This window comes from Arachis hypogaea, chromosome 16 (assembly GCF_003086295.3).
Source record: "Arachis hypogaea cultivar Tifrunner chromosome 16, arahy.Tifrunner.gnm2.J5K5, whole genome shotgun sequence".
Classification (NCBI taxonomy): Eukaryota; Viridiplantae; Streptophyta; class Magnoliopsida; order Fabales; family Fabaceae; genus Arachis; species Arachis hypogaea.
This window is the reverse complement of record NC_092051.1, coordinates 51,557,185-51,582,188: the sequence shown is the minus strand read 5'-3', so window position 1 is coordinate 51,582,188 and position 25,004 is coordinate 51,557,185. Positions and strand designations below refer to the sequence as shown.

The 25,004-nt window shown below is 36.3% G+C and overlaps 2 protein-coding genes across 13 annotated transcripts; one reads left to right on the top strand and one right to left on the bottom strand.

The window, feature by feature from the left end:
- Positions 1-2,381: 2,381 nt before the first annotated feature.
- Positions 2,382-3,736, bottom strand: LOC112757081 (uncharacterized). The gene is made up of 3 exons (XM_025805681.1): positions 3,235-3,736; positions 2,951-3,193; positions 2,382-2,842 (listed from the first exon to the last, which is right to left on the bottom strand). The coding sequence occupies exons 1-3, from the start codon at positions 3,734-3,736 to the stop codon at positions 2,382-2,384; spliced, it is 1,206 nt and encodes a 401-aa protein (XP_025661466.1).
- A 2,152-nt stretch (positions 3,737-5,888) lies between these two features.
- LOC112754224 (uncharacterized) lies at positions 5,889-23,701 on the top strand. Of its 12 annotated transcripts, none has more exons than XR_011874247.1 (9): positions 5,889-6,734; positions 7,034-7,054; positions 7,390-7,440; positions 7,653-7,781; positions 8,217-8,401; positions 9,040-9,110; positions 9,428-9,733; positions 14,856-14,956; positions 23,606-23,701. XR_011874247.1 is itself a non-coding variant. In XM_072220536.1 (9 exons), exons 5-8 carry the CDS (start codon positions 7,753-7,755, stop codon positions 9,730-9,732), a joined length of 648 nt encoding a protein of 215 aa, XP_072076637.1. In that variant the 5' UTR covers positions 6,437-6,734; positions 7,034-7,054; positions 7,390-7,440; positions 7,520-7,547; positions 7,653-7,752; the 3' UTR covers position 9,733; positions 14,856-15,140. The 12 variants fall into 12 exon arrangements, 10 of the variants coding, with proteins under 10 accessions (XP_025657576.1, XP_025657578.1, XP_072076638.1 ...); XR_011874246.1 differs by lacking the exon at positions 23,606-23,701 and adding an exon at positions 19,154-20,346; XM_072220536.1 differs by lacking the exon at positions 23,606-23,701 and adding an exon at positions 7,520-7,547 and having other exon boundaries at positions 6,437-6,734; positions 7,653-7,839; positions 14,856-15,140.
- Positions 23,702-25,004: the final 1,303 nt, after the last annotated feature.

The window sequence follows — 25,004 nt, the reverse complement described above, 5'->3', positions numbered from 1 at the left end:
GCGTGAAGGTGTCAAGTGAAAATTTGAGACTGAGCGGTTAAAGTCAAGGTCCAAAGCAAAAAGAAGAGTGTGCTTAAGAAACCTGGACACCTCTAATTGGGGACTTTAGCAAAGCTGAGTCACAATCTGAAAAGGTTCACCCAATTATGTGTCTGTGGCATTTATGTATCCGGTGGTAATACTGGAAAACAAAGTGCTTAGGGCCACGGCCAAGACTCATAAAAGTAGCTGTGTTCAAGAATCAACATACTGAACTAAGAGAATCAATAACACTATCTGAATTCTAAGTTCCTATAGATGCCAATCATTCTGAGCTTCAATGGATAAAGCGAGATGCCAAAACTGTTCGGAAGCAAAAAGCTACTAGTCCCGCTCATTTAATTAGAATCTGAGCTTCACTCAAAAAACTCTGAGATATTATTGCTTCGTGACTTATTTGTATTCTATTTTATTTGTCTAGTTGCTTGGGGACAAGCAACAGTTTAAGTTTGGTGTTGTGATGAGCGGATATTTTATACGCTTTTTGGGGTTAATTTCATATAGTTTTTAGGATGTTTTAGTTAAGTTTTTAGTATATTTTCATTAGTTTCTAGGAAAAATTCATATTTCTGGACTTTACTATGAGTTTGTCTACTTTTCTATAATTTCAGGTATTTCCTGGCTGAAATTGAGGGAGCTGAGCAAAAATCTGATTCGGGCTGAAAAAGGATTGCTGATGCTGTTGGATTCTGACCTCTCTGCACTCGGAATGAATTTTCTGGAGCTACAGAAGTCCAATTGGTGCGCTTCCAATTGCGTTGGAAAGTAGACATCCAGGGCTTTCCAGCAATATATAATAGTCCATACTGGCATTCAACGACAGTTCCATGTTGCTGTCTGGCGTCCAGCGCCAGAAACAGGTTACAAGTTGGAGTTCAACGCCAGAAACAGGTTACAACCTGGCGTTGAACGCCCAAAACAGCCCAGACACGTGAGAAGCTTTAGTCTCAGCCCCAGCACACACCAAATAGGCCCCAGAAGTGGATTTCTGCACTATCTATCATAGTTTACTCATTTTCTGTAAACCTAGGTTACTAGTTTAGTATTTAAACAACTTTTAGAGATTTATTTTGTATCTTATGAAATTTTAGATCTGAACTTTGTAATCTCTGATGGCATGAGTCTCTAAACTCCATTGTTAGGGGTAAGGAGCTCTGCTGTGTTTCGATGAATTAATGCAACTATTTCTGTTTTCCATTCAAACATGCGTGTTCCTATCTAAGATATTCATTTGCGCTTAATTATAGAGAAGGTGATGATCCATGACACTCATCACCATTCTCAACCTATGAACGTGTGCCTGACAACCACTTCCATTCTACATTAGATTGAATGAGTATCTCTTAGATTCCTCAATCAGAATCTCCGTGGTACAAGCTAGAATCTATTGGCGGCATCCTTGAGAATCCGAAAAGTCTAAACCTTGTTTGTGGTATTCCGAGTAGGATTCTGGGATTGGATGACTGTGACGAGCTTCAAACTCGTGAGTGCTGGGCGTAGTGACAGACGCAAAAGGATAGTAAATCCTATTCCAGTATGACCGAGAACCTACAGATGATTAGCCGTGCGGTGATAGCGCACCTGGACCATTTTCACTGAGAGGAAGGATGGTAGCCATTGACAACGGTGATCCACCAACACACAGCTTGCCATAGGAGGGACGTGCGTGCGTGAAGAAGAAGACAGGGAGAAAGCAGAGATTCAAAAGACAAAGCATCTCCAAAACTCCAACATATTCTCTATTACTGTATAACAAGTATTTATTTCATGCTCTTTTATTCCTCGCAATTCAATTTGATAAGTGAATTGTTTTCCTGACTAAGAGCTACAAGGTAACCACAGATTGCTTCAAGCCAACAATCTCCGTGGGATTCGACCCTTACTCACGTAAGGTATTACTTGGACGATCCAGTGCACTTGCTCGTTAGTGGTACGAGTTGTGAAAAGTGTGATTCACAATTCGTGCACCACTGGCGATCTGAATGGAGTGTTGCTATCTTTCCGTCCTGTGCCTGAAATTTGACACATAGATGAAAAGTTGAAACTACTGCCCTGAACATGTTCAGGGCATGTCTTCCGAGGATAATATTATAAGGACTAGGGCAATCAACTATAAAATATTGTATGTCAATGATCCGTGACAATGAGTGGTTTCCCATCATCGTTTTTAACCATATGTAACCCTTAATTGGTACTCTTTCTCTAGAGAATCTGACTAATTCTCCGGATGAAGGTTGTATGAGTCTTTCAGATATTTTCATTTTTAGAAAAGTAGTATAAAAAAGAACATCGGCACTACTACCTGGGTCCAGAAGGACTTTTCTTACCATGAGTTTGCCTGTTTAGATAGAAATTACCACGGGGTCGTCTGAGTGTGGTGCGGCCGAGCATATGTCCTCCTGATTGAAAGTGATTTCTAGGTCCGGTACATTTTTGTTGTTATGTGGTGTTGTTCCTTCGATTTTCAGCATTGCGCGGTAGCTACGTTTTCTCGCCGAAGTTGTTTCGCCTCCCCCGGCGAATCCTCCGGATATGCGGTTTATAACCCCTTTATGTGGGGTGTTGTTTGACCATTTGTTGGCTTCCTTGTTTCCCGAGGTTTGTTGGCACTCTTCTTTGTCCCTGTCGCCCTCTTTATGTTTCCTTCCTTCGATGTACTTATCTAGGAGGCCTTGCTGAGCTAATCTTTTCAATAGGTCTTTGGCTATTACACACTCATCGGTTGTGTGTCTGTACTTCTGGTGGAAGGCACAATGCTTGCTTTTGTCCACAAATCTCTGGTCTTGATAGCTCCCAGCTCTTGCTGGTGGTTTTATGATTTTAGCGTTGAGTATTTATTTGATTATCTTTTCCCTCCTTGTCTTGAATCTGGTGTAGTTGTCGAATTTTGGGGTGAGCTTGAACGGTTTGCCGAGCTCTTTGTTGTTCGCCGACCTTGGCATTCTGTCTTCCTCCCTTCTAGGTTTTCTTTCCGTTCTGTTGGCCTCACGGAGTTCTTCAATCTCCATTTGTCCAGCTGCTCTCTCCCGGAACTCCTCTAATGTCTTCGGCTTGGTGATTGCGATCGTCTCTCTGAACTTTCCGGGTAGGAGGCCGGCCTTGAGGGCATGTAGGTGGACAGCGGGGTCTAGATCAGGTATTTCTATTGTTGCTTCTGCAAATCTGGTCAGATAGTCTTTCAGGCTTTCCTGGGACCTTGGCGGATGGTGCCGAGGTAATCTGATCCATGTACGTATATCCATGCTGCGGCGAAGTAGTCTATGAAGGACTTCGCCAGTTCTTCAAAGGAAGAGATCGACCCTGCAGGTAGTTTTGAAAACCACAGTAACGCAGCGTCGTCGAGGAAGGTAGGGAAAGCTCTACAAAGAACAGGTTCACTGTTAGGGCCATTGAAAAACATCATAGATTGAAATTTTTTAATATGAGCCCGGGGGTCACCAATCCCCTTATATGGCTCAAGCAAAGAAGGTAGCGTGAAATTCTTTGGCATCTGGTAGTTGGTGATTTCCTCCGAGAAAGGGTTGTCTATGGTAAGCTTCTCTTTTGGTGGGTTGACACTTAGTAGGTCTGTACTGCATTTGGTTGGGCCCTTTCCATCATGCTTGTTGACGCTGTTCTGGGTGGACAACTCAGCGAGCCGTTTGACTTCTGCTTGTAGTTCGGCCTGAGTGAGCTGGTAGACTCCGTTGTCGGCCATGTTAAGAGGTTGGAGAAACCTGTGTAAAAGAGAAAAAAATAAAGGGCAATATATAAGGAATAGTGGGGTTAGATCAACTGCTTCGGCCCCACGGTGGGCGCCAAATGTTCCGTTCGAGTCCAGCCGAGGTATGTTTCTCCCGACGAGGCTGCTCAGCTCTAGGTGGAGTTATACGTCGTTTGGGAGGCTGTCTCCAAGAATAACCTCGGCGCGGTGAAACACGGCGGCGGGAGCACCTGCAAAAAGCACTCCGACGCTCAAGTAAGTGTGTGAATTATAAGAGATGAAAATAATGAATTAGAGGGAACTCTGTAACCTGTGCTTTAGGGGTTGCTTGGCTTGTGTTTTATAGATGAGTGGAGGGGTAGTTCTCCCTTGTGTCTGTTCCGATATCTATGGTGAGTGCCGTTGTTAATAACGGGCTGAAGATGATATTAGTCACGTGTGTAATTTGTGTTTGAGTTCCGTTTTAGGTTTTGATATGAGTTCCGAAATATTTGGTCGGTTAGGATGATAGGATAGTTGCCGAGTTCTTAAGGGTACACATCAGAAAGGAATATCATTTATATTCGTTTTTAGTTTGTTTATTAAATTAAATTAAATTTTAAACAGAAATATTTGATTGTATCGATAATAAAAAAATTATTTAATTTTTTAAAATTTAAAATTTAAAAAAATATTAAATTATTTATTATTATTTTATTATTTTAATCAGATTAAATAATTTAAATGAATTTTTTTAAATTTAAATAAAGCATTTTAAAACATAAAATCTAAAAACAGATTAGATCCAATCATAAAAAATCAATTTAATACTTTATCCAAATTATTATTTTATATATATATATATATATATATTTTACTATAAAAAATTTTTTCGATCCTGTCACCGAGAGTAGTAGAATCTTGACCTGTAAAAGAATCTTGAAGGTATATAGGAATGCATGACAAAGTTCGGCGCCTGTATGCTGTGGCGTGGGGACCTAATTTTAAGTATTTCTTCTGTGTTTTAAATTAATTAAGGCCAGTGTAGTCAAATTGTAAAGGACAAAGTAATTCAGGAATCTTGTGCTACTTGTAAAACTCGAATGAACTCAAGAAACAGATACATTTCGAAATACCTAACCCTAGCACGTGATCGAGCTTAGGCAGGAAGTAAATTCAATAATTTATGATACTATAATCGTATTAAAGACCACGATCAACACAGTGAATTAAATAATTTGTTCTTAAAATGCAATAGTACTAGTATAATAATAAATGTAAAATTTAAGGATATATTAAACTTTCAGAGCATCAAATGAAAAAGCATTTAACCAAAAGAAAAAAGGAATCAATAAAAGTTAAAAGGTATAGAAATGAACATCATTAAAGCATGTAATAAAAAGCGATATTTTTTTATCAAAAGAGTAAAATATATTTTTTATCTTTAAAATTATTAAAAATTTTAAAAATATTCTTAAATTTTATTTTATTTTAATTTTATTCTTAAAATTTTTTATTTACATCAAATATATTTCTAACAACTAAATTTTAAAAAAAATTTAGACTAATCCAACAATAATATATGATAAATATATTTTATTTATTTATATTAAAAATTATTTTTGTAAAATTATTCTTAAATTAATCATAATAATTTTTAAAATTTGATACAAATTAAAACATTTTAAAATAAAATCAAAATAAAATAAATTTTGTAAAATTTTTAATAAATTTCAAAAACAAAAAATATATTTTACCTTTTCTTAAATTTTTCTTCCGCCTCCCTTTTCTTTGTGTCTCTCTTCCCTAGCCGTTGATGTTTTCAAATGTTGTTTATTAATTCATAAATTTATTGGCAAAAATGCCCATGGGATATTATCACGTCCCATCAATACCTAATATAAATATTGATGAATATATATCGACAAGTAAAAATAACAGTACAAATTAATTGAATATATTGATGAATATATATGTCCCATGATATATTGTTTGGTTGTATTTATATAAAAATTTATAGAAGAGAATCATACTAATTAATAAAATATTAATACTATGTGAATTTAAATAAATTTTCTGTGTTCTTTAGTTCAAACACTCCAGTTTAGACTCGAGATTCACTAGCACATACTTTATAAATTTTTTATGTGGGCAATCAAAACAGGTATTTAAGACTATCAACAGCGGTATATAGGTCCAAAAAATAGACGTTTGTATACATTAAGGATAAAGTATAGAAGAGGCTGCAATGTTAAAAAAAATATTTATTGTCAGTAAGCAAAAGGGAGGTGTTAATAAAGGCAATGGCCACAGCTATCTCAATTTACACATTAAGCTGTTTCAAACTCCCTGACATAATGGTTGAAGAGCTGCAGAAAAAAATCATAAATTTTTGGTGGGGGCAGCATGGTGAAGGAAGAAAACAGAAGTGGATAAAATGGGACATAGTTTGTCGGGACAAGAAGATAGGAGGAATAGGCTTTAAGAATTTAAAAGCCTTCAACTTAGCTATGCTGGCTAAGCAAGCACTACAACAATTTTACTTATTTGTGGGAGTTTTTTAGAGGAGGTTTCTGACAACCTCCATAATAGTTCATTTTGACAATTTATTAAACTCCCCTACATAGAACTCTCACTATTTTTACAGGATTAAAATTTCCATTCCCGCAAACACACCTAAACAAATAGAATAGGGAAACCCCCAAATCAAACCATAAACAGAATTTCTCGATTTTAATGGAAGAGAAACGCCGCGATGCTGCACCTCCAGCTACTCGTTTCGCCACCGCTGACTCAACCGCATCTGAGCCTACATCCACGCACCACCGTGCTGGAAGCGTAAGGCCAGGTCCCTGTCACTAGAGTGCATCAAATCCGCGCGGCGTCGCTACTGCTTCGTCTTCCGCGGCGGGTTCTGCCGCTGGTTCTACCTCTTCAAGAACTTCGATTCTGATATCCGGAGAGTGTTCTAACTCGATTCCACCTTCTTCCTTCAATCTCCAAAACCAAAATGGTTAGCGTCTTCTTCCTCTTCGATCTGTTTCTTTGCACAAACGCTTCTTAGATATGGAATCAACATTCACTTTCATTTTGATTTCCTTATTCCTATTACGCCTCTCTGATTTTGAGATTATCAATCGTTTCTGTTATCTATCGATGTATGTATATGTAAACCTAAAAAAGGTGACGCTCTTGGTTTTGCTTTGTTTTTTCACCATTAGTTCCTGCGATTTTGGCTTCGAATTGAATCTAATATTGAATTGTCAATTGACTTGTTTTTTTGCTTGTTTGTTGTTCTGCTCGCATTCGCAGCCTCTCAGACTCGAAATTAAGGTATGATTTGTTCTTTTGTATTTTCGATTATGAGGTTTGTTTATGTTCAGTTGTTTAGAAAGTTTTCTAATTTAGTTGTGTGGTGAGGTTTTTAGTGAATTAGGTTTCTAAAACAACACCATGTGATCTCTTTTATGACCTTGTCTCCTAATAAGTCCATGGCTACCATCTCATATGCTTTCTCCACCAATCATTCAAGTGGAATTATGTTCATAGCATATTCTTTTGTCTTTATATATGTTCATGATTGCAAGTATTTAGCAGCAACACAGTCATACATTTCCATCACATTTTGATTATACACTCGTCACCTCTTGGTTATTTTCTCGGAGCAGGAACATAAAGATCCTAGCGCAATCCTTTGGTGCTTGATGCAGCTCTATGAAGTAAGAAACAATAACAAAATAATAGATCAACCTCTTTGTGTAAATGTGTAATAACAGGTTCTCTATTCTACATATATAGGTTCCCTTGAAAAGAAGTTAATGGCAATGTGCATGGTCCCCCCCTCTCATATGTGTATATCTCAAGAAACATGTTTGGAATTTCTCCGTGGCCAATAAACTGACTCTTTAATTTTGGCTCGGTTATATTACAGGTTAGAGAAGAGATCAATCGATGTTACGAACTCATAAACAGATTGGGTAGAGGAGTTGTGTATTTGGGATCTTCAAGGATGGGGCCTGGCCATTCCCATTATGTGCAAGCACAGGAGCTGTCTAAAGAGGCAAGTGAATTCATACTGTAACTTCCTGCCTGCTTCTTGCTTGCTTTTTGTGAATACTGTAAGTTGGCATTCCGAAAAACATCATTACTTTCTGGCATAGACAATTGTGAATATGTTATATTGGCAAAGGGTTTTAATGAGTGGAAATGAGCCCTAGGACTTTTAATGATTCCTTTCAAATATTGATTTTATTTGGGATAGGATTACCATTTTGGCTTCCCTATGACGAAAAGCTCCTGCCCTGCTTAAGGGTTTTTTTTTGGTTTTTTCCTAACTTATGCAAAGGGATAATCTAGCATTGTTACATGGCTTATCACTTTAGGTGTTAATCATATCTTTTTGTTTTTATATGAGGATGTCTCATCCTCTTCTGTATCTCTTTCTGATAAAATCTTCTTTTTAAATTATTTACTGTTTTATACATGTGCTGCACAGATAGCAAATCTTTTGGATTGCACTTCATGGTCAGGGGCTGGACCAGGATTAATGAATGCAGTTACTCAAGGTGCTCTGCAAGCAGGAAAACCAGTTGGCAGATTCAAGATTGGAAAAGAAGCTGGGGAATGGACTGCATCCAACTACCATCCATACTTGCCATCAGAAAATTACCTCACTTGCAGGTAATCTGCCACCATTGCTTGATTTCTTATATCGTTTTGACTTTTGAGTTCAGGTTTTTCTCTGCAATGAAACATGGGCTGGTGGATGTTGTAGTAAGGAATAATTCACTCGATAAGACTGTTGTTGTTGCTCTTCTCCAATCTTCAATAATCATTGTCTATTTTGACTCATACATCGGTACATCTTATAGTATATAAGTAATTGCCTTAAACCATTTCATCACAGCATCAAATTTTTTTTGGTTCTTTACTTCTCATATATGATTATTTGATCATCCAACTTGCTCTGCCTGAGACTTCACGAATTGTTTTGTCCAGATTATATTCCAAGCTCTTGAACTTTCATGGAACTGAATATATAACTAACAAATTTATAATTCTGATTACTATTATTATTATTATTATTATTATTTTGGCTTTTAGGAATTTTCAATTCCACATCTGTTTTTAGATTTACTTTATGTTCTTTTTTATTAACCAACAATAAAGAAGGCATAAAGAGGTGATAACCAATGCATGAATGAAGTTAGATGACAATAGAAGCAGCAAAAGCAAGATACTACACTCATTCATGTTTTGTGTTGTGTGTATATATTATAAGTAGTTGTGGGCCATTCTCGGTCTTCTTTTGTTCGTAGGAAAGCATGCAATATGGGTTCCGAAACACCACCTGATGCCCTCTCACCCTCAAGCACCACTTGTAAACAAGGTAATAATAATAATAATAATTTATTTTCATCGAAGTAACTTTTGAATGCATGAAATTTGTGGTCACTACGTTGAACACTTCATCTATGTATATGTTCATTTGTTTTAAAATTTACTGCAGTACACAACTGGAGTAATAATATTATTGTTGCAATGCATGCTGAATTTGCATTATTGCAGCATAGTAATTCTCTTTTCTTTCTTTTTTTTTTCTTTTAATTTATCTAGGATTTATCGGATCGAAAGGTTTAGAGTTTAATACTTTGTTATTTCAAATTAAATCATGAAGCATTATCACGCACTGTATGTCTATATTAGATTTGAGATGGCGCGAGGTAGAGAAGGCAATTCCGCTAAAGAAAAGAAGAGGAGATTTTGATAATAACATGGAAGAAAATATTAGCGACAGCAACAGAAAGAAGACGAACAAAATCCAGAGTCGTAGCAGCAGAACGAAGATGACTAAGATGAACATGGCGTGGGAGCAAGATGATGACGAAATTATCAAAGATGAAGAAAAAGAAGTCGAGGAAGAAGTAGTAGCAGTAGATGAAGAAGGTTTAATCCATGGGTATTTTCTGAGTATATGGGATGATGCTCTTCTACTCCCTTCTACTCTCTAAGGTTTGTACTTGTACCCTTTTCAATTTTAATGTTAATTATTTTTAGCCTTTTGTGATTGAAAAATGATGGTAATGTACTATATTGATTTTGTTTTAAAGTATTTCTTTTGTTTAAATATATAATATTTTAATTTTCTTCTACATTTTTAATGTCTTGTTTAAGTATTTCTTTTAAATAGTAAATGATGAGTAGTATAATAATGTAATTCTAACATCTAGATTAATATTTTAAAAATAATATTGACATGTTTGTGGAGGTTTGAAACCCCATAGAATAGCTGTTTTTTTTTTTAAAATATAAATTTTTTTTGTGGGGGGTTTTGAACCGCCACAAACATTAACCAAGAACTGCCACAAAATGCTAGCACAGAACCCCCACAAAAGGGATAGAAAACCGTCACTAAATGACATTGTGGGGGTTGTGAAAAACCGCCACAAAGGAGCTCGTGGCACCTCAAATTTTGGAGATTTTTGAAACTGCCACAATTCTTTTTGTGGGGGTTTGAAACCTCCACAAGTAGGAAAAAAAACCTCCACAAATAAACAAAAATTATGTAGTGAAGGTTGGAGATTGTTAACAAAGCCTAATTCTCTAGTGAGCAAGATATACAAAAGCAAGTACTATAGATTTTCATCTTTTCTAAAAGCAGAACCGGGACAGAACCTATCATGGGCCTGGAGAAGCCTATTGGAAGGTAGAAAAGTACTTGAGAAATGAGTAAGGTGGAAAGTGGGCAGAGGGATATTAATCAACATTTATGAGAACTCATGGCTCGAACTATTCAACCCAATCTCAATCCATCAACAAATCAACTCTCAATCAGATTTAAGATGGGTAAATCAATTACTCAACAACAATAGGTAATGGAATGCAGAACTCATTAGAAGCAATTTTAGAGCAGACATAGCCTTAGCAATCATGCAAACACAAATAGAAGAATCTGAGGAATACTACGTTACCTGGAGCCGTGACTCAAAAGGACAATATACGGTAGCTTCCGGCTACCAGGTGGCTTTCAATTTCTACCATCAACCAGCAGAACAACTGTAACACCCTACCACACTGAGCTTTACGCTTAAGCCGTAAATCAAAGGTGGTGTGGTATTACGACCTCTACAATAATATGTATACATATAATAGCAGAAAGATTATAATATACTAGGAGCCTTGAAGAATAGATGAAATAAAAATCGTGAAATAAAAGCGCAACGCTCAAGAAACGAGTTAACTTGCGTGCTAAGGAAACTATAATTAATAAGCATAAGATAACAAAAGTAGGAATAGAGGGCCAAATATACAGAATATCAAGCTCCTAACTCAACCTGCGAAGTCAAGACTGGCCGGAGAATATTTACACCCATATATCACTACAACATTTTGGGTCTATGGCTACGGTTTTTTTGGTCATGGTAAAAAACCGTGACCGAAAAAAAAAAAGCTATGGTCACGGTTTTTAGAAAAAGGGTGACCATAGAGTACCTATGGTCACGGTTTTTTTAAAAAAGGGTGGCCTAAAAGGGTCTATGGTCACGGTTTTGCGGGGTGACCTAAAGGGGTCTATGGTCACGGTTTTTTACAGTGACCAAAAAGGGTTTATGGTCACGGTTTTTCAAAAAAGGGTGACCTAAAAGGGTCTATGGTCACGGTTTTGGAGGGTGGCCTAAAGTGGTCTATGGTCACGATTTTGGGGGGTGGCCTAAAAGGGCCTATGGTCATGGTTTTGGGGTGACCTAAAGGTGTCTATGGTCACGGTTTTTTACAGTGACCAAAAAGGGTCTATGGTCACGGTTTTTCAAAAAATGGTGACCTAAAAGGGTCTATGGTCACGGTTTTAGGAGGTGGCCTAAAGTGGTTTATCGTCACGATTTTGGGGGTAGCTTAAAAGGGTCTATGGTCACGGTTTTTTACGGTGACCAAAAAAGGTCTATGGTCACGGTTTTTTAAAAAAGGGTGACCATAGAGTACCTTGTCCAAAACGGCGTCATTTCTCTTCCTTTTAAAAATTCACATTTTTTTACCCAGACGACGTCGTGTAAACACCCTCCCTCCCCCCAACCAAAATCCCTCATCCCCCTAACTTTCCCCATTCCCTTGTAAGTTCCCCCCAAATTTCCCCAATCCTTCAGCTCGTAAGTTCCTAAGTTAGGGTTAAAAAAAAATGAGAACTGGCCAAGCCTTCTTTCCTGCCCAGCCACGCACCCTCCTCCCCTCTCTCGTCGTGCAAAACCCAGTCGCCGGTCACCAGCTTCGAAGCCCACTGTCCGTTGTCGTCTTGTTCCAACCCGTGAAGCTGGGCATCAGCTCCGCTTTGCACACCGTCCGTCATTGGCGTCCGTTGGGTCATCCTGAAGCTTGTCTCGAAGCCTCAAACCCGTCGCCATTTGTGTCATCGTTGTGGAAACCTCAAAGCTCTCCCCAAATCTGCGAATCGCCAGCTTCACGGGCTTGGTGTACAAGTGTCATTGTTGTGGAAGCCTCAAAGCTCTCCCCAAATCTACGAATCGCCAGCTTCATGGGCCTGGTTTACAAAGCCCTCAAAGCTCTTCGTGTTAGCACCTACTCACTCCATTGAGTATTCCAAGTAAGTTTCTTTCTTTTCTTTTCTACAAACACTCTGTTGCGTTTAAGATCTGTGTTGATATTTTCTCTTAAAGCATGCAACCTTAACTTTGGCATCTTTCTTAATGCAATAATGATTATACGTGGATCTATTGTAATTTGAATTATATCTACAATCATGCTTTCAAATCTATGAATTTTATCCTGCAAAATTGATTAGCATTGCAATACAATGTTAGTACTCTGTAAGAAATATTTTGATACATAAAGCAATATTTTGATACATACATACATACACTTATCTTGAAGACAAAACCACTAAAGCATGATTTTCTTACTCTTTCATGTTGGAATATATTGCAGACTTCTTCGACGTTCCATAGTCTTGTTTGTTGACCGCAATTTTTGCTAGACTCTTCATGAATGATTTTCCAACACATTTTTTTAATCAAGCTATGCATTTTTATATATTTTTCATTATTATATGAATAAATACTTATAAGAGAATTGTCTGATAGGCTTTTTATCCCTATGTCTGCAAAGAAACCACAAGAATTTAATTAGTTTAGTTTTTGCAATTAGCTAAGTTTTTTCAATTGATCTCATAATTTCAATTCTAATGAGCATTGATCTACATTCAGAGAGTCCCTTTAGGGTTGCTTTTTAGCTATATATCATATCCTATGATTCTAATTGAAAGTGTACTAATACATATAGGGATACCCTGTAACCGAAGCATAATAAATGGAATGCAAGTTTGACTTTTAACTTTCAACTTTTAAGGCTTGTAATTTGTTCATTTATTAGCTAGGGGCATATGCTTGTAATCTATTGTAGCACTACTGCTGTTGCTGCTTCTATTAATATGTCTAGTTATTTTAGAGGAATATTATGTATGATGCATTTATGCTTGTCTCTCATTACATTCTCCTTTTAAATGCGGCTGTTTTTTTTATAGTTTTAGTATATAAGTTTTCTAATTTCCTAATTTAGTACTTTATTCTATTTAGGATCATGTAATTGTTTAATGTTTTCCATGTGAAATGTGTGTCTTGGTATCATCTACTCTATTCTTAGTGCTTCAAATGAATGCTATGCTACCCTATTCTTACTGCTTCAAATGAATGCTATGCTGCAGATGTTTGGTGAAAAAGCTTTTGAGAAATATTGGAAAAGTTTAATTTCCTTTACAATCAGGGCATGTCTTCTAGTTTAGGATGCTTTAGGTGGGAGTGATTGAAAAAGTTACTGGTTAATCTGAGGGAATTTGGACATTGTGAGAGTTAAATAATTTGCATCAGTTTGTGGATCATGTATTTTTTATCATCTATAGGAAGTATCTATTTGAATGTTTTGAGTTATAAAATAGAATAAAACTAAGGAGCTTGCTATCTTCTGCGATGCAGAAGTTGGTCTTGTTATATTCTCCAGCACTGCAAAACTTTATGAATATGCAAACACAAGATTTCAACTTTCAACCATACTTCATCTAATTCATTTCCATCTTAATTAATAACCTTATATATATATATATATATATATATATTTGATTTGTATGTGCTTATTATTATATATATAGTCTTATTAAGCTGATAATTAGTACATGATTTATCATAATAATATTATTGATGATTATGCATGACCGAAATCTTATATATCGATAGCCTTGTTACATTTCTAATTAACAACTTATAACAAGCTTTATAAGCTTAATAAAGCTAAGCCCTATTCTGTGTTCATCCGAAGACATAGCTGCAGAGAGAAGAGATCTAGTATCTTAATTAACTAGTATTCATCAGATACTTATTTTTTTTAGTCAATAGTCTTAAATTTGACTTTTGAGAATGAAAAAAATGGGGGTTAAAAGAACTAGCTATATCCCTTATTATAGGATCTTAAATACTCTAATAAAATTGTCTTTTCATATATAAATATGTTTTAAAACAGATAGCTTCTGTCATTTTACTTTTCATGCATTATTACTACCTTCCATCTTAAGTAAGTATATATAAACTGCAGAACTAACATTGAGAAAACTTTTCCTAGTCATGAAAATCAATTATATGGTTTATTCTATAATGATGATATACATAATTTGTTCAAAGAAGAAATATATTCATATATAATGTTTGGGGTATAGACCTTTTTTATCCTGCTCATATATAAGCTAATATAAGCTAAGGAGCAAGGATATCTCAAGATATTAGCTATCAATTATTATAGTAAGATTGTTTATATACTTCGATTTCGTTAACATAATAATTTCAGATTATTTAAGGATTTTTGTATCTATTTTTTTTATTTTTCAAATAGGTCTGTGTTTCCCAAGATATTTTCTAATTATTGATATGTAAAATCTTCAATTGTTAAATTGCATATATTTTCCAGAACATGTTTGATTATGTCTCATTTTAAGACTGATTATTTTCAAGAAGTTTAAAATAGAAATTATCTTGTATTTTATATTAATTCAGGATTAATATTTATTAAGTGATTATTTTGTTTACCTACTATTGAATGTTCTTTACCTTCCTTTGATTTTTTTGTTTTGTTTTGTATACAGGATTATTTTTTTGGACTGGTAAAGACAAAAGGAGTTTACTAGTTGTTGTGGCACAGTGCATAACAACTTCAAATGGCATCTCAAAATAAAGGAACTAAGCAGTAAGTTTATATCATTCTTGTCATATAAAATAATTTGATCTTCTATTTATTTAGGTAGTAAGTGTGTATATGGTAGCTAAATTGTCACTATAATTGACTTATTAGATCATATTTAGTAAGTTTAGATATTTGTATTATTAGATTTAATCATGTTTTGTCAAAAGATTGGATGGATTCACCAAGATTTGAGAACGAGTACATAGACAGTGTAAATAGTTTTTTAGAGTTTGCCTTCGTAATTGGAAAACCAGTTGGAAAAGAAATCCAATGTCCGTGTGCAAAGTGTGAAAACACTTATTGGCATGAACGAGACGACGTATATGAGCATCTTATTTGCTATGGGTTTGTCGAAGGTTATAAACGATGGATTAATAATGGGGAATCAGTAATCCCAATAGTTGTAGATAGTGACATGGATGATCGAGGTGGCCTTGATGATATTGACGGGTTGATGCATGATGCATTCGAAAATACAGCAAATCTTGAAGAAGGGAACAGTAGGTTGAATGAAGATGTGAAGAGATTTTATAAGCTAGTAGACGAAGCAGGTCTAGAATTATACCCGAATTGTACTACTGGATTTTCGAGATTATCATTTATCATTCATCTTTATCACTTGAAGTGTTTGCATGGTTGGAGTAACACATCTTTTACCTTCCTCTTGGAGTTATTGAAAGAAGCTATACCTGATTTGAACATTCCCACTTCTTTTAATAAAGCTAAGAATATGGTTAAAGACTTGGGTCTTGACTATGAAAAGATTGATGCATGTCCTAATGACAGCATGCTGTATCGAAATGAGTACATAAATGACTCAGTTTGCCATATCTGTGGAGAGTCTCGATATAATCAGACTCCGACTACGGACGGCAACAAAGATGACTTTGCGCTTCCGAATAAAGTTCATAAGGTTGCTGCGAAAACCTTAAGATACTTTCCTTTGATACTAAGGCTTAAAAGGATTTTTATGTGCCCAAACACAGCAGAGGCGTTGAGGTGGCATGATGAGCAGCGTTTGAAAGACGGTTGCATAAGGCACGCTGCTGACGGCCAAGCATGGAAGAACTTGGATAGTCGCTACCCAAACTTTTCAAAAGAACTTCGCAACTTGAGGCTTGGTTTGGCAAGTGACGGTTTTAATCCTTTTCGAACTATGAACGTGTCACATAGCACATGGCCAGTTGTCTTAATGGTGTACAACCTTTTCCCTTGGATGTCCATGAAGTCAGAATATTGCATGCTCTCTTTACTCATACCTGGACCTTGTTCACCAGAAAATAATATTGATATTTTTTTGCAACCATTGATCGAAGAGCAGAAGGAGCTATGGGTGTCAGGGATAGATACATATGATTCTTTTAAGAATGAAACTTTTTAAATGCATGATGCACTTCTTTGGACAATCAATGATTTTCCAGCGTATGTGATGTTGTCCGGTTGGAGTACGAAAGGGAAGTTAGCTTGCCCTTGTTGTAACCATGATACTTCTTTTTGTTACTTCAAAAATAGCTAAAAGACAGTTTACATGGACCATAGGAGATTTTTGCCAGTTGATCATGCATGGAGGTCTAACAAGAAATCTTTTAATGGAAAAACAGAATTCAGGGTCCACCACGAATGTTAACAGGTGAAGAGGTTCTAGATATGCTAAAGTCAGTAGATAATGCCTCTGGGAAGACACAAAGCAAAAGTAAAGGCCAATGGAAAAAAAAGATTAATCTTTTTTGAGTTACCATATTGGTAGCATTATATGATCAGGCACAACCTTGATGTAATGCATATCGAAAAAAACATAGTCGGCAGTATAATTGGTACCTTATTGGATATTCCTGGAAAGATAAAGGATCATGCGAAAGCTTGTTATGATCTTAAGGAGATGGGCATTCGAAAGAATCTTCACCCAATAAATACGAAGGATGGCAAAAGAACTAAACTTGCTAGAGCATGCTTCTCCATGACCAAAGGGGAGAAATCCATTTTTGTGAGGTTTTGAAGAAAACAAAATTGCCTGATGGAAGTGCTTCAAACATTTCTCGTTGTGTACAACAAGAAGAGAGAAAGCTTTACGGTTACAAGACTCATGATGCTCACTTCATGTTGCATTACCTGTTGCAAATACCAATCAAGAGCATTCTTCTAGATCATGTTGCTGTTCCTCTAGTTCGCTTTTGTTCCTTTTTTGTCGGCTATGTCAAAAGGAAATCTCTTTAGAAGAGATTAATGGTTTGGAGTCAGAGATTGTAGAGACTTTGTGTCAGTTGGAGAGGATTTTTCCCTACCTTTTTTGATATAATGGTTCATTTGCCTATTCATTTAGCTAATGAATTAAGGTTAGGTGGTCTTGTCCAGTTTCGATGGATGTATCCGATTAAGAGATACATGTGCACACTAAAAGGGTATGTACGTAATAGAAGTCGTCCAGAAGGATCAATTGCGGAGGGTTATTTGGCTGAAGAGTGTTTAACTTTTTGTTCAAGATATTTGCATGAGGGAGTGAAAACAAAATTCAATAGAGTATCTCAGAATAATGATGAAGGCACTTCAACTAAAGATCCTGATTCAAATTTGTTCACAAACAAGGAAAGTCCATTGGGTGGAAAAAAAAGGGCAACTAATTATTTTGGACGAGAAGTCACTCCTTCAAGCTAATGCATATATATTGAACAATTGTGTTAACGTGGAGCCTTACGTGAGGTAAATTTGCACTTCACATTAGTTCTATTCTTTAGACTAATTTTGGTAGTATTACGTAATAATATACATCCCTTGTAGAGAACATGGTGAGCAACAAAAGCAAGACAAGAGGAAGCGGAAGTGGAACGTCGTTAAAGATCAGAATGAAGACTTTATAGAATGGTTTACAGGACGTGCCATGAAGGATGATGTTCCCAGTTGGATACGACAGTTGGCTAAGGGTCCAAATAAAGTTGCAAAATCATTTTTTGCTTATGTCGTCAATGGGTACAGATTTTATACTAAGCGGCGAGAAGTGATGCGAAAAACGCAAAATAGTGGTGTCACTGTGGTGGCTAAAACTACAAGCTTTGCGAGTGTTAAGGACAAAAAACCAATCAAGGCCAATATAAGATATTATGGTAGAATCATGGATATTATTGAGTTAGACTATTATAGCCAATTTAAAGTTGTGTTATTTAAGTGTGAGTGGTTTATGGGTGAGGAAGATGATTATGGTTTGACATATGTTCATTTCAACAAAAGATGTTACCAAGACGAACCATTTGCGTTGGCAAGCCAAGCACACCAGTGCTTTTATGTGAAAGATCCATATATTCTCCAAAAGCATTATGTGATGAAAATGGTTCCAAGAGACTTGTTTAACATTGGTGTCCAATTACAGTTTGACCCTAACATAAGAGAGCCACATGAATCGGCGAATAGTCCGATACCCTTAAGTGATATTGGTGAGGTAGACTTGGTTAGACAGGGTGTGCAACCTACTATTGTTGATGTGACACCGAACAAGATCAAACCCAAAGACAAAGAAATAGGGTCTGATGATTTTGACAGCGATGCTGAAATTGAGGTAGTACACAAATTGTCCATGATGCTTTATTTTTTAACTTATTTTCAAATGCATTACCATAGCCCTCTACCCAAAAAAAGCCTGGTGCTTAATATGAACCAAGAGTGAAAATTTGGAGAAAGATATAAGGTGTTCCACCAGGCATCTATATAATCATAATAAGAGTAGTACTGTGGTTCAAATTTTCTAGTAAAACTTTTACAATGAAAGGGAGGGTTTTCCCATTCTGATAATGTCATTACTTTCATAATCTTAATTTTTGAGAATATTGTATCTTTTGCGGTTTAGTCTTTATTATGAGTTAATTCAATTGATCCTGTGTCTACTAGGATAAATTCATAAAAGGTTCGGGTTTTTTGGATGTTTGTTGGAGGATAGTGAAAAGTATTTGGAAAAACTGTTTTATAAAGGATTCTTCTATCCATCTTAAACCATTCTTTCTCTAAAGCCATTATTTTTAGAGGTATGCATTTGTCATGATAAGGATGTTCTTCAGATAATGGTTTAGTTTCAAACAAATCTGATGGCTGCAATAATATATATCTGTTAACTGTAGGGACCTCATATAAGCTTTTAGTTGATGCTGATGATTTTTCACTTTTAACAACCTATGACATAGTCAAGGGTTTGATAGATAATTGTTTATCTTGTAGTGGAGTTGCTAGTTGGTCCATAATCTTCACTGCTTGCATGTTTCTTACTCATTTATACCTTGCAAAAATTCTCTTTTTAGAAAATCAGGTAATGCATTTGATTCTCCTTTAATATGCTCAATAGAAAAATCAAAGCATGATAATATAGCTTGCTATCTAGCAAATATTTGTTTAGAAACTAGATTTTTAACATCATTTTTTAATACACTAGGGGCTGCTTTGCAATTAGTTCTGATTAAGAAGGTTCTATTGAATAAGTCTTCTTGAAAATGTGAAACACATAAGACAATGGCTAATATTTCTTTTTTAATAGTAGCATAATTTTTCTGGGCTGAATTCCATACACCCGAATGATATTTAACTATTTGTTCTTTTGAGGAGTTTGGAAGAACTTGTTTAAGTATTCCTCCATACCCTAATTCGGAGGCATCTGTTTCTACGATTAGACTTGCCTTAGGGTCTGGTATACTCAAACAAGGAATTTTTTTTACTAAATATTTAATTTTTTGAACTATTTTAGACATGTCTTTTGTCCAAGGAGGGGGCTGTTTTCTTAGCCTTTTATACAAAGGTTCACATAAAGTTCGTATTCCTAGTAGAAATTCAGCTACATAATTAAGACATCCTAAAAATCTTTGTAATTGTTTTTGTCGATAATTTCATTCGGAAATTTTTCTGCAAATTCAACAGATCTCTTAATCGGAGTAATTGTTCCTTGGAAAATTTCATATCCTAGAAACCTTACTTTTGTTATAAATATGTTCATTTTCTTTTCAGATAGGACAAGACCATTTTTTTTATAATATTAATAAAATTTTCTAGGTGTTGAATATGCTGGTTTATTCCTTTAGAATATACAAGAACATCATCTAGGTAGATGATGCACATAAACTAGTTATGCTACGATTTAGGAAATTGCACGATCGGCAAAATTCCTTCCGGCAAGTGCACCGGTTATCGTCGTCAAGTAAAAACTCACAATAGAGTGAGGTCGAATCCCACAAGGATTGGTTGAGTGAGCAATTCGGATTAGAAGTGTGTTCTAGTTGAGCGGAATCAAGAATTGAGATGATAATTGCGGAATGTAAAATTGGCGGGAAAAGTAAATGACAAGAAAATTAAATGGCTGAATCTTAAATTGCATGAATTAAAGAGCAGAATGTAAATTGCTGAAATTAAAAGGGAATGGGGATGATTGCAAGAATTGAATTGCAGAATGTAAAGAGAAAGTGGAAATCAGAAATGGGGAATTCATTGGGTTTAGGAGATATTGAAATCTCCGAATCAAAACATGTAAATCTCTTCCTCAACCAATGCATTCATTAAATTTTGCTTGGCAATCTTATATGATTGGATCCCAATTCCTTGGCTCACCAATGCTCTCTAAAAACAAACAAATTCCCAATCCCTTGGTTTAAATGTTCATAAGAAGAGATGATGCTTGATCACTGATTATACCACACAATTTCATGAACCACAATTTGGTAGGATTACATGTCACAATATCCATCCAAACCCCAATCCAATCCACTGTGAGAAAGCTTCTCTAGCATGAATCCTCCATTCCTTTCCCAAGGCTCCGAAGGATTCCAAATATGAGTAGTCTCTTTCCCAAGACAACTACTCAATGGAATTAGATCGAGAAGCTTTCTAACAAATTTCAAGAGAAAAGATTGAAGAAGAAGATAAACTATTATTGATTCATTGAATTACAATAGAGCTCCCTAACCCAATGAAAGGGGGTTTAGTGAATCATAGCTCTGAATTCAATTACAAAGAAAAGGAAACTAGCTAAAAGTGAAAGTAAAAGTCCCTCTAACTTAACTTCTATCCTATTTATACACTTTCTATATTGAGCTTCAGTTGTGCTTCTTGGGCTTTGAGGCCTCTCCTTGCTTTTCTTTTGCCTTGGGTTTATGATCCATAATCTTGATGAGGTTGTTGATCCAAGTCCTGTAACATTTATTGAGCCAACTTAGTGATAATCAAATAATGACACATGACTCAATAAATTGAGATTTCAAACTCATCAATCCTTCAGGCCCAATCCCATAAACCATGATATTCAATTGGGTTTCATACCAAAGTAAGTTTAAGTTAATAATTGTGCTCAAAGACTAACTTAAATCACAATATTTTTGGCCCAGAAACCCTTTTCAAGAGTGGCGTTTAAGTTGTAGTTTAAGCTTAAACTGCAACTTAAACGCCAGACACTTCCAGTGAGGCCATTTGTAGAGGCACGTTTAAGCTTTAGTTAAGGTTAAACTGAAGCTTAAACGTGGAAATGGAAGAAGGTAGCCCTGGAGAGTAATGTAGTCGAACACGTTTAACCTCCAGTTTAAGGTTAAACTGGAGGTTAAACGTGGAAAGGGAATGAGGCATCCTGGAGGTCGAACACGTTTAACCTCCAGTTTGAGGTCAAACTGGAGGTTAAACGTGGAAAGGGGTGGAGGCATACTGGAGGTCGAACACGTTTAACCTCCAGTTTGAGGTCAAACTGGAGGTTAAACGTGGAAGCTTGGAATGGTGGCCCTGGAGGTGTCGAACACGTTTAACCTCCAGTTTGGGGTCAAACTGGAGGTTAAACGTGGAGGTGGAGAGAGCAACCCTGGAGTGAAAGAAAACGTCGAACACGTTTAAGCTCCAGTTTGAGTCAAACTGGAGCTTAAACGTGGAAGCTTGGAGAGAGCAACCCTGGAGTGGAGAAACTATCGAACACGTTTAAGCTCCAGTTTGAGTCAAACTGGAGCTTAAACGTGGAATGGCCCCTGGTACTCTTCCTGGTTCTGGCGTTTAACCTCCAGTTTGAGGTCAAACTGGAGGTTAAACGTGGAACTCCTCCCTGGGTGGCATACTCATTCTGGCGTTTAACCTCCAGTTTGAGGTCAAACTGGAGGTTAAACGTGGAGTGCTCCTTAAGTGAGGCTTTTCATTCTGGCGTTTAACCTCCAGTTTGAGGTCAAACTGGAGGTTAAACTTCAATCCCAGCATTACTTATCCTTCATGATTTTGGCGTTTAAGCTCCAGTTTAGGCTTAAACTGGAACTTAAACTCCACATGTGATATTCAAGCTTCCTTTATTGATTTTGTTGCTTCCTTGCTTAGCCTCTTCTTCCCTGAAATCATCCAAACAATTGCATCAAAGTCTTGCAAAATTCCATGAGAAATCTTTCATTCATAGCATTTAAGTAATATAACTAAAACTCATGGAATTTGCATCAAAATCATATTGTTTGGGATGGTTCATTACTTTGTTCTACATTTACCATTTTTGGTCACTTTAAGCTCAAGAAAATGCATAAAACAACTAAAACTAACAGAAAAATGCTAGTGAAACTAGCCTATGATGCCTTGGCATCACAACACCAAACTTAATACTTGCTTGTCCCTAAGCAAGTCCTGAGTTATTGAGAAGAAAGTATGAACAGAAAGTAATTACATTGGCTATATTAGCAAGCATTTGAAGTTCATCAGAAGGGTTCTATGCAGAAAGTTGCAGCATCACTTTTTCATACTTATCAGGTAGGATTATCACTTTTTCATTGCATCCATCAAAAATTGCTATGGCCTCCTGTTATTCTTATGTCTTTGGCACTTTTCTTTTGTTTTTCTTTTCTTTTTCTTGGAGCTTCTTTTGCTCCTTGTTTGCTTAGTGTCATGTGTTGCACAAGCCTTTGGCATTTTCTTTTTCTTATCAGTGCACTACACATATCCACCTTAGGCATTTTAGTTCACATTTCTTCTTGAGACATTGGTGCCCAGCACCTCTTTGTGTGACTAAATGTTTTGTGTTTAGGTTGCTCTTGATAATGGACTTTTGGTTGATAATCCCGGGTTAGTTAACCCAAGTTACCAAGTGTTGAAACACTCCTCAGAACCTATTCATCCAAGCATATCCTTAATACAAAAACACCACAGGCATTTGTCTCAGAAGTTCAAACCATTGGTGCCTAGCTTATTTTCTCAATTTTTTTGCTTTTTGGTTGCCTTTTTCCGTGGCTTTTTCTTCTCCTTTTCTTTCTTTTTCATGGCCAAAGACATTTATTCATCAAGATCCATAGACAATTTTTACTTCTACATAAAAAATGATAATTCTACACTCTAATTTTTGTGATGTGACTAAACAATCAAGCATGCATACCACCACTTAATTCTACTTGATTTGTCACTAATTTAGCCAAGTTACTTTTGTTCAAACTTTTCTTTTATTTTTGAAACAGAACAAGCATGGCACGCACTTGTTTAAGAAGGTGAAGTTATATCCAAACATCTAGGCATTCACTTTATTCAAAGCAATTAACAAACAGACATACTAAAACAAACTACACATTCCAAAAAGATTCAACATTTACAGTTTAAACCAGAACACGCATGCTTTTGTTTGGCCTTTTTAAAGAATTATCAAGGAATAATACCACCTTGTGAAATTCCTTGTTTTCTCTTTGTTGACAGGAAACACTTTGATTTCTCCTTCTTCTTCCTAAATGTTGCTTCATGCTTTAAGGTTCTTGTATCCTTTCCTGCAAAGAGTAATGAAGTTGCTTGCTCCTCAAGCACTTAAGTGGTTAGCTCAACTATGTGTGGGTAAGCATCGGATTCTTAAGTTGGTGTGTGAACACCAAACTTAGTCTCCCACTTACTTCTCTGTGTTCTTTGAATCCTTGAGTTATCTTGGAATGATGTTGCTACTAAGGGTTTTAAGCATTTCTGTGACTGCTTAGAATAGTTGTTCCTTTCACATAATTCAAAGGTTGTTGTGTTCAGTTGATCTTTATGGTGGAACACCAAACTTAGAGTCACACATTCCCCTTTGACTTATGGATCCATGAATTCATTGTTTGGTGTGAAACACCAAACTTAATTCTTTGCAATGCACAGAAACTACTTTACCCTTTTTATTGAAACAAATAAAAGAAACAGCAACAAGGTATTACCTCAGGTTGGGTTGCCTCCCAACAAGCGCTTCTTTAACGTCATTAGCTTGACGGTCAGCTTCCTCAGTTGAGGTGATATTTAACTTTGTCCTTCTCCTCCACATCTCCCAAGTAATGTTTGAGTCTTTGACCGTTAACAATGAAGGTTCGTTGTGACTTTTCTTCCATGATTTCTACTTGTCCATAATTGGAGACCTTGGTGACAAGGAATGGTCCAGACCACCTTGATTTTAGCTTCCCTGGAAATAGCTTCAGCCTAGAATTGTAGAGCAATACTTTTTGCCCTTCTTCAAATTTCCTTGGGGCTATGTTGCTGTCATGCTTCTTCTTTGCTCTTTCTTTGTAAATTTTGGCATTCTCATAAGCTTCCGCTCTGAATTCTTCCAACTCTTGAATTTGCAACATCCTTCTTTCTCCAGCGGCTTTGTTATCCAAGTTCAGAAGTTTCAAGGCCCAGTATGCCTTGTGCTCCAACTCCAGTGGCAGATGACAAGCTTTTCCATATACTAGTTGGTAAGGCGACATTCCAATTGGTGTTTTGAAAGCTGTCCTATATGCCCAAAGAGCATCATCTAGCTTAATCGACCAGTCCTTCCTTGAAGTTCCCACAGTCTTTTCCAGGATTCTTTTGAGTTCTCTGTTAGATATTTCGGCTTGCCCACTTGTCTGTGGATGGTATGGTGTGGCTACCCTGTGTTTGACTCCATATTTTAGAAGCAATGCCTCTAATGGTTTGTTGCAGAAGTGGCTTCCTCCATCACTGATGATTGCTCTTGGAACCCCAAAACGGCAAAAAATGTGTTTTCTGAGGAAGTTCATGACTACCTTATTATCATTGGTTGGAGTTGCTATTGCTTCAACCCATTTGGAGACATAGTCTACTGCCACAAGAATGTAATTGTTTGAGTATGAGGAGG